The sequence below is a fragment of the Mustelus asterias genome, chromosome 22 (genome assembly GCF_964213995.1).
Source record: "Mustelus asterias chromosome 22, sMusAst1.hap1.1, whole genome shotgun sequence".
Taxonomy (NCBI): Eukaryota; Metazoa; Chordata; class Chondrichthyes; order Carcharhiniformes; family Triakidae; genus Mustelus; species Mustelus asterias.
Genome location: NC_135822.1, coordinates 3360540 through 3371017, shown reverse-complemented (window position 1 = coordinate 3371017; position 10478 = coordinate 3360540). Strand labels below are relative to the sequence as shown.

The following is a 10478-nucleotide window of genomic DNA, read 5'->3' as shown; positions in this document are numbered from 1 at the left end:
CAGTGATTTAAGCTGGCATCTTTGCTCATTAAAATTTCTGCACAAGAGGTGGAGTGACAACTTTGAGATATTTCTGAACTAGATCTTAAATTCTGGATGGCGGCTCAAATTTTCAGTAGAAAAATGTATTCAAATCAACCACTTCTTCAACTTGGACAAATGAATGTCTCACCAGAGTGAAAATATTAAGCTCACATTAATGGAAATGAAATGTGTGTTTGACAGAACATTAAAAACGTTACAAGTGGCTTAGTATTTATGTTCAATTAATTTCTGAAGTTGCTTGGATAAACACATGGAATGGGAAAACAGATGCAGATGGGTCAGTTTCAGATTTGACCTCCAGGAGACTCCCTTATGCAGACAAGATTGAGTCTGACTATGATTTAGGCAACCATGTCTTAAGTCCACATTTCAGCAGGAATCCCCATTTTTCAAGAGTGGAAGGGAGCAAATAAACTTAATGACACACAAAACAATTACAATCCATTGCATGAGAGAAAAAATGATGGTAGAATTTCTGACACTGACAGCTTAAGGTTAGTATTCGTTTTATTAGTCCAATTTTTCTTTGGCTAGAAATCATACAATACATTCATAGCATGCAACAAACAAAGTACAGTGTACATGATATTGTGCAGTAGCAAGTAAAAGCCTTGCAAAAGGGTCGGAAGGCAACACTGGGGACAGGCTTTGGGGAGTGGTGTTATTGTGTATGCTGTGCTTGCTAAATCAATGTCTGGTGCATTCTGGCTATGCTACCTTCCATTACCCTATTCTAGTTGGCTGCAGCATGCCCTCCCATGCAGTGCTGAAGCTATGTGCGGAGTGTTGCCTTGGTCCCATCTAACAACTGAAAATAGGCCAGGAATGGGAAATAGATATGACTAAATTTCTTCTGATTGTGTCAGGAGCTTTTGAAATTTCTCAATTAACAATGGACAATCTTGCTTCTGCAAGTCTATGCAAACATATCATAAAAGTAACCAGTCGAGACATACCTCATGTCAAACTGCTTTATTACATCTTAAATAACAGTACATTTTAATATAGTTATCTATCTTGCATCCAGCTTTCTTGTAGTACACCGACTTCAAAATTAAATACAAAAGGCAAAAGGAAAGGAGTGAGGAAAGACCTACAGAATTAATGGAAAGGTTGCCAGTCCAGGCCTACGCACAATTACAGCACATCTGTACAGGTTTGCAGGAACAGAATGAGAAAGCCACTAATGCTAGTAAAGAGCACTTCTGTTTACAGTATGGTGCAAAAAACTCTGCTGTTCAACTCAGCAAAATCAGAAAGCCAGAAACCTGTTCTAGAAAATGATTCTAACATTAAGCTTTCTACATAAAGAATTGAATTTTTAATGTATAAACAGGATGGTTTGTTTCCTTAAGAATCATCCAAGGTGAAGATAATTTGAACAGGCCAAGTTTGTTGTGAGAGCGCTACTCCAGAAAGTGCATAGCTTTTTTTTTATTCTTCATTGATTATGCACAAGAGTAGCCATGATTACAGCTGCAATGGTTACAATTTAACAGGTGTATCTTAAAAGAACATCTACTGACTTAATTCCATAAGCACTTTTTGCAATTCTACAGCATGCTTCTATAAGAGTAAACCCTCCCATGGCAAAAGGGAAAACAAAAAAAAAACTCCCAAAAAAATTAACTTAGAAACCTCAAGATCATTATTTTCAACATTGACTTACATCATTTGATACACACATTGACCAAATCCAAGCACAGGACATCTGCGGCTGCTACAAGCAGGAATCTTCAGCAAGTATGGGCAGAATGTGCCCAGAACAACTTTACTGAGAAACCCACCAGTTTAAAATCCATCGGGGAGTTTTAATTTTTCTACGTTACCCACAAGGTGAAGGGGGAAAATATTACATTATTTTAAAAAAACAAGCATTCATTACCAGGACTGTGTGCTTGGTTAGTTTAGTTCCAACACATTTTAAATGCAATATTTGTGCAACAAAAGGTCCGTGACACAGGACAAGACCAAAAGAGAAGATAGCTCTGGGACTAATTTACAGTCATTGACAAACCAGGACGATGCTGGTCTAGGACTCCCTTGTTTAGCGGAAAAATTTCATACCAGCAAATTCCTTAGCTAAAAACACAACTTAAAATTGAGATGTGTGTTAAAACAGAGCCTTCAACCCTTAACTGACAGCAAACCTTCATGGATCTAAAATTTTAAACTACTGAGAAATTAGCTGTTTATTCATGATTACCAAGTTTATTTTATAGTTACATTTTGTGGGATGATAGTGTTTTCTCAAGACAGAAACAAAATAATGGTCCCAAAAGGAATGCGCAATCTCATTTTTATACCACAGAATCTTCCATTTAAAGATGCCTAACATTGTGCTCTTCATTATAGCAAAGGTTAAAAGTACATTTTGCCCTTTGAAGTTGGGGGTGTCCAAGTCAGTATCAGTGGATCGGATATGCAATGTCATTGAATGTGGAATGGTCTTCCAGTCACCATGGAGTCCGTCTGCAATCTGGAAAGCAAGGACATTTAATTTGTTGAGTATTGTGCTTTCTCTCCTTGTTTTAGGCAGAAATTGGAAATGAGAACTTCCTGACTGAACTCGTCTCCATTAACAATTTAACAACATGGTATGTCCTAGCTTTTGATGTTGATAAACCAACAACTCTACAACACATTGGTCAGAATGTTATGATTTGATCACCTGCTTTAAAATCAAGGTTCCTAATCCATGGTGTTTCTTCAAGATAAACACTGGCTTACATCATATTCCTATACATGGAATATTCCCAAAATATTCCAAATACAAATAAGGCCATTTAATCCATTAGTTAATTCTTGCAAATATGAGCAATTTTATTCTTGTATTCTTACAACATTCAGGAAATAGGATCCCTTTTTTTAAAAAAAATCATCAAATGACAGGGTCACTCTACATTGTAGTTTGCAAGGTTCTGGGAAAATTACTTCTTAATCTACAGGAGCTGAATTAAAGATAGCTTAATACTGTCCAAGTATCTGGAAATTATGCCCAATTTTCAATTGCAGGACAGCACAAAATAACAAATGAAACTTTTTTTTTACGACAATCGACAATGGTTTCATGGTCATCACCAGATTTTTAATTCCAGGTTTTTTTTATTGGATTCAAATTTCACCATCTACTGTGGTGGGATTTGTACCCGGGTTCCCAGAGCATTACCCTGGGTCTCTGGATTACTAGTCCAGCAACAATACCACTACGCCACTGTCGCCAGAGTTTCTGTGATCTACCCTGCCTAAACGCAAATTTAATACTGATAAGTGATGGATAGCAGCTTGAAGTTAGTACAGTAACTCTGCAAATCACACCAACAGCATAGCCTTGATTTAAGGAACCATTCATATTTGAAGGGCAATTGTTAGACAAAGGAACTGGAAGAGCAAAATTATGATCAGGGCAGAGAATCATTGTGGGTCGCATCCTACAATTTTCTAGAACCTTGGATACCAAAAGGTGATTCCCCAATGACCCCAAATAGGTTATACTGCGGAATGAAGGAGGATGCAGTGCTTGTGGTACTATACACCAATAATGCAAGCAAGATATGGTAACCAAGTAAAAACTGATAACATGGCCTTTAATAAATGAAGAGCCATTTTTCATGCACTTCATTGATTCACTTTATAAAATCAGAACCAGAATATATAAGGGATGATGTATTCGATTCAGCCCAACACGACCACTATACGAATCTTTTTAAAAATAGCATGAGCTTTCACTCCAGAAGCTCCAGCAAGATTTTTCACATTGATATTTCCTTTTCCCTCACAATTGTTTGTGCAGAAATCTGTAAAGTTACACTGTTGGAAACAGATTTTCTTTCATGTTTGTGCATTGAGATTTGGGCAGCAAATGTTTCCCTTCACAAAGAATGAATAAAGCAAACTTCATTATTCAGAAAAGTCTGAGAGCGAACCATTATTTTGTCTGTGTTTTTATTAAAATTGTACTCAACTGGAAGAGATTCTAACAATCTCCACATTATCACCAATGAATCTCACCACTATTCACTCGCTGAATTCTCTTCATAAAGTGATAGAGAAATTGTGCAGAATGTGTTCACACTCACGACTGCAAATTCTAGGCAGGGTCAGAGGACAATTATTATTAGAAACGAAACTGTCAATATTTCATTTCCAGTTTGCTGTGATCTGTAAATATACTAATCGCATTTTCTGCAACTTGCTTTCACAATCAAATTGATTCTTCACCCCACGTTTGAAATGAGCCTATCGTAAGAAACAAGTTTAAATACAACGTGGGACCTTACTTAGCTGCAGACGGAAACTGATCAACAAACCTAATATTTAGTTCCAGATCTTCAGAAAACTATCCCATGATCCTGTTGCAACTGCCATGCCATCATCAGTAACACCCAGGCAGCTTACACGATTATCATGGCCAGCCAGTACACCTGAAATAATAAAGGGAAAAATCTTTTAGTAGGTATGTGAGCAATACTACAAAACTAATGATTCTTCCCCATTAGTTAGGATTTAGGGCTAATTTGATTAAACACTAGGCAGTCCAGCATTCGACTTCTGCTGATGTATTATTGGTGCTTTATCTGCAAAAGATATCTTTGCTAAATGTATTTATCATTTTTGTAATGGCAGCAACCATTTTACTACTGGTAGTAGCAATGATACTAGCAGTCAAAGAGCAAGACAATTTTACTTATCTGAAATCTACTTTGCACAGGAAATAGGTTCAAAATCCACAAAGAAAAGGCATAATTAAAGGTGAAAATGTGTGAAGTACCAGCACGATCAGCTTTCAGAGTATCCCAGACATTACAGTTGAAGTCATCATAGCCAGCTAGCAGAAGACGACCACTCTTGGAGAATGCTACAGATGTAATGCCACAAATGATGTTATCGTGGGAATACACCATCAACTCCTGATCAGCACGCACATCAAACAGCCTGCAGGTGGCATCATCTGAACCAGTTGCAAACGCATTGCCATTAGGGAAGAACTGAAAGACAACAGAGCACATTAAACGTGTACATCCGCACACACAGGCCTTTAAAACGTGTACATACACACATGCATTTAAAATGACTTTTATTTATACAGCACCTTGACCACAATAAAATATTACGGTGCTTTTGAGGCATAAGTAAGAAAAATATGGCACAGAGCCACATCAGGAGATATTAGGGCAGATAACCAAAAGCTTGGTCAAAGAGTTGGATTTTCAGGAGCATCTTAAAGAAGGGAAGTGAGCGAGAGTGCTGTCGAGGTTTAGGGAGGAATTCCGGAGGTTAGGGCCCAGCTGACAGCACAGCCAAAGATGGAGTGCGATGAAAATCAAGGATGCTCAAGAGCAGCATCGATATTTGAGTTTTAAGGCTGGAAGAGATCAAAGATGCAGTGGCGTAGCCATGGTGAGAATTTTAAAAATAGAAGCATTGTTTAACTGGGAAACAGGGCAATTTAATGGCCACAGTGGTGACAGGTGAACAGCATTTGGTAGGAGTTAGAGCACAGTCAGTGGGGCTATGGATGACCATTAGTTTGAGAGCAGAATGTGGCAGGTCAGCACGAGTCCGTTAGAATAGTCACATCAAATTTAACAAAAGTGTGGATGAGGTTTTCAGCAAATAAGCTGTAGCAGGGTCAGAGATGGGTGATGTTAGAGGTGGAAATAAACAGTCTGAGCAGTGCCATGGATCTGTGGTTGACTGCTGATCTCAGGGTCAAGTATGTAATTGAGCTTGGGAGCAGGCTGGGTCAAACCTCAGATAGTTGCCAGGGATAGAACTGGTGGTCAGGTCCAACGACAATAGATTCAGATTTCCAATATTTAATTGGAGAAGATTTCTGTTCTTCCAGGCAAAAAAAAGGACAGGGTTAGGGAGAAATGTTATCTATTCAAAATATTCTCTCTCACTGCAATAGATACTCCCATTTTGTATTTGTTGGCTCCTGCTTTCCTGAAGTGCTCTCACGATGTCAATGGGGTGAGCATTGTGGGCTTTAAGTGGCAGCTGACCCAAAACTGCTGAATGACGATAGTGGCCAAGCAGCTCAATATGCACAAAGCTGGATACAGAGGACAGTCTAGAAGAGGCAGGCTATTTAGGATGAGTTGAAGAGAAATTTCTTCACTCGTAGGGTGGTGAACCTTTGAAATTCTCTACCTCAGAAGGTAGTCAAGGCTCAGTCAACATGTATATTCAAGACAGAAATTGACAGATTTTTAGATATTAAAATATGTCACAGGATATGGGGATAGTGCGGGAAAGAGACGTTAAGGTAGAAGATTGGCCCGGATCTAGTAGAATAGCAGGCTCGAGGGGCCAAATGGCCTACTTCTGCTCCCATGTTCCTGCTTTTGCAGAAATAAAATCATCAAGCTATTTTAAGTGACTTCAATGAGCCTTTCTGGGTAACCATTCAATTTTTAAACTTTGAATGCAAAACAGAAGTAGAAGTAAGTTTGAACAAAGAGCTGCTCCAACTTTGTCTGAAACGGAAAAATAGTTTGATACAATTCATATTCTCTTACAAAAAGTTAAACATTCAAATAGGCATAAGTCAGGAGCGTGATGGTATACGCCCTACTTTAGACCATAAGACCATAAGACATAGGAGCGGAAGTAAGGCCATTCGGCCCATCGAGTCCACTCCACCATTCAATCATGGTTGATTTCAACTCCATTTACCCGCTCTCTCCCCATAGCCCTTAATTCCTCGAGAAATCAAGAATTTATCAATTTCTGTCTTGAAGACGCTCAACGTCTCGGCCTCCACAGCCCTCTGTGGCAATGAATTCCACAGACCCACCACTCTCTGGCTGAAGAAATTTCTCCTCATCTCTGTTCTAAAGTGACTCCCTTTTATTCTAAGGCTGTGCCCCCGCGTCCTAGTCTCCCCTGTTAATGGAAACAACTTCCCTACGTCCATCCTATCTAAGCCGTTCATTATCTTGTAAGTTTCTATCAGAGCGTAGCTTCAACAGAGATCAAGTTTCACATAATCCAGGATAAAGCTTGACTGGTACCTCATCCCCATCTCCTAAAATATTCACTCCCTCCCGCTACTGATACACAGTGGCAGTGGTGTGCACCATCTACAAGATGCACTGCAGTAACTCATCAAACCTCCTTCAACAGCACCTTCCAAACCTGTGACTTCTTCCACCCAGAAGGACCAGGGCAGCTAACATATGGGAACACCACCACCTGCAAGTTGCCCTCCAAGCTACACACCATCCCATGGTTCCCTAAATGTCACTGTCCCAAAATCCTTACTGGGTGCAACTTTTCATTTACTTTGCAAAATATTTTCGATTAATAAACTGTTGGCATAAAGGGATCAGTAATGTGCGAAAACAGCGATGAGTAAAAATCCTGGAATGCTTTCCCTAACAGCACTGTGGGTGTACCTACACCACATGAACTGCTGCAGTTCAAGGCAGCAGCTCACTACCACTTTCCATAGGGCAATTAGGGGTAGAAAATAAACGCTGGCCTTGTCAACGATGCTCAAATCCCATAAATAGAAAATGTATTTTATCTTTTCTGTGTTGAGGAACTTCTTTTGATCATACATTATTTGATATGAGATTCTGGACAGCACTGTTATTTTACACACCAAAGAAATTCTCAAACATTTTTTTTAAAATTTACTTTGATAATATAGACTTGAACTAAATAGAATGTAAATAATGGTCACATAAATATTTTACTAGGCCAAGGGAAGGCTTAAACTATATTTTAATTGGTTCTACCTGACGAATAATTAGAATGGCATCACTCCTGTCACACACAAACCCACAAAAGATAAAACTAAACTTACACAGATGGCATTAATGTCAGATTCATGTCCAGTGAAAGTCTGTCGGCACATGCCATCTCGAATGTCCCAAAGTTTCCCCGAGGCATCACAAGCACCAGAGACGAAAAGCCTTGTATCAGTGCCAAGAGAAAGGCTCATGACATCACCAGTATGACCAGTGAATGTAGTTGTTTGCTGCCCAGTTTCAATGTCCCAAAGAGCACTGATGAGAGAAAACGTGAAAGAATGCTTCAAATTAGCATTTTAACAATCTCAACTGCCAACATTTCATCTGAGCAATTCCAACATCTGTGTTTAAAATCTGCATACAACTTTAACCCAAGTGCTGTGCTAGGGACAATTGAACAGAGAAGGCAATCAATTTAAACAGGAATCAACAAGTATAAAGGGGTCAAATGTATCCTCCTGATGACCCCACCCCCTGCCATTTGCTTATACAAAATAATCAGATGTTTATATAAAACTGCAACAAGACAAGGCCAACCTATTTACGCTATCATCATTTCGTTCCACACTCATGCCTGACAAAGTATTTCAATCTCCCCACCAAATTGATGAGTCAAGCAAGAAAGATATAACTCATTTCTAATACATCACGAAGCAACATTTAATATTCAAACTAAGGCTGGTATCGGTCTGGCAGTGACATCTTCCATGTAATTTTACCCAATATACTTGGTTTAATTTGTAACTGTGACCTTATTTTACATCTGTCCAATTCCTTGTGACCATACAAGGCTCAGAAAAAGCATTTTGCCTTCTGCACCTCAGAATCTCCACCCCGCCAGATCTTTTCCCAGTAATTTAGTCCCGGTGACTCATTACTGCACTTCAAGGATACAATCCTTGGATATTTCAAAGTAGACTAAATGCACATAGCATTGAAAAGATGGCATTTTCAACATTGCGCCCAACTTGTACTCAGTACCCTGAATACTACATGAACATAAGCTGCTCACCTCACAGTTCACTTCAAAGCATATTTTTTTAAAACAGTCTAATGGTATGATTTCAACACTCACCAAGTGGTGTCTCCTGAACTGGTTACAATTTGATTATCATCCAGGAAGCGACAACAGGACAGATAACCTGTAATCAAGAACAGTTAAAGCTGAAATCATTAAAACTGCAAATGTATAAAAAGTGCCAAAATCTGTACTTATTTTTAGTCACCCTCCTCCTATAGTCAAGTTAAAAATAGCATTCACAGGACATGCAGTTGCAGTGCCTGCAACGTCACTGACACCACAGATAGGTAGGTCCCTCCATTGAAGAATTGGACCATCCATAATACCGAGCAATGTAGATATTTAAACATCAATAAAGTGTTATTTTCACCATGGGTAAGAACTTCGATTTTCACAGAAAAATGGAACCCCAAAATACCAGTTACAAATCCTGGGGTTGCAATTTTGATCTGTTTGCTGCCTTGCTCACCCACTCTCAACTCCTCACTGCCTTCCTCTCATTTGCTGCTCTGCTACCTCACTATCTACAAGCAGTGAGGAGAGTGGCAAACAAAGTAGTCAAGTGCTGGGAGGGAGGCAGTGAGCTGGCAACCCAAGCGACAAGTGGGACAGGGAGTGAAATGGCACGAGGTGAGCAAGCAGGCACTGAGCATTCGACAGGCACACATCAGCAACACTGCAACGCCAATGAGCGGAGTGGGTGCTGAATTTGTGTTGCTGTGTGGCTGCGGGTGATGGTGATTATGGGACGGAGTAGACAACTGGCAAGCTAGTCTACACTGTCAAGTTCATTCCTGCTTTCACTCATGTCCACATATTTCCTGCAGCACCCACAGCTGATTGGCCACTTTTACCTCAAGGAACTGAGGAAAATTATAATATCCACATGAACATCGGGCTGAGATCAGCTAACTTGGTAGAAATCAAGGGTTAAACCTTGGACTTTCCTACATGGCTCAGGTACTCATTGCAGCAAAGGAGAAAAATGTTCCTCATCTTAACTCTACAAAGGGGGAGCCAAAGTTGGAGCAAACATTTGGCACATCAATTTATCATGGATCAGCCATCTGAGTACCACGATGTCCATCAAACATCGAGGATCTGTTAACATCTTAGAAGACTCAACCCTCAGTGAAGCACTTCAGCCTGGAACTGCAATGCACTCAGTATAAACATGCCTCTGCTATTTTGAAGAAGCTGTATCCCAGTCAATGTTCTCATTAAGACAGTAGGTATTCCTTTAATTCCTCTACGCAATATTTATTGCTATTTCTTATGCAGGTAACATTGTTATTGCCATCAAGTGCAAGGATTTGGTTTGACCTCTGTCCTCCATGCCAAGACACAGGAACATCCAGGCCACGTCTCTCACGGTGACCAGTGACAGTGAAATTGAGAGATGTGGCTGAAACCAGGATCAGAAAATGATATGCCCTTACTCAATATAGCTGGGAGTTTTAATGGGTGAAATCCACCATGCCCAATTAATTATGACATAATGTAGAGCTACCCACCAGCCAGAGGGGAATGACACCAATATCCAGAACATCAGGAAAGAATCACTGAAATCACCATGCACGATTATCTACAATCGAGTCTCATTAACTTCAACTGTTTCTTTTAGCTCCAGGGGTAAAATTTGCAATAGC

The 10478-nt window shown here is 39.7% G+C and overlaps 1 protein-coding gene across 1 annotated transcript in view; it reads right to left on the bottom strand.

The window, feature by feature from the left end:
- Window positions 1-534: 534 nt before the first annotated feature.
- Window positions 535-10478, bottom strand: part of LOC144509811 (guanine nucleotide-binding protein G(I)/G(S)/G(T) subunit beta-1) — an 80602-nt gene continuing 70658 nt past the window's right edge. The window contains exons 7-11 of the mRNA XM_078238635.1: window positions 8884-8950; window positions 7862-8063; window positions 4817-5033; window positions 4356-4469; window positions 535-2524 (exon numbers count right to left, since the gene is read on the bottom strand). Of these exons, the coding sequence (XP_078094761.1) occupies window positions 4363-4469; window positions 4817-5033; window positions 7862-8063; window positions 8884-8950 (593 nt within the window). The 3' untranslated portion in view covers window positions 535-2524; window positions 4356-4362. The remainder of the gene's footprint in view (window positions 2525-4355; window positions 4470-4816; window positions 5034-7861; window positions 8064-8883; window positions 8951-10478) is intronic.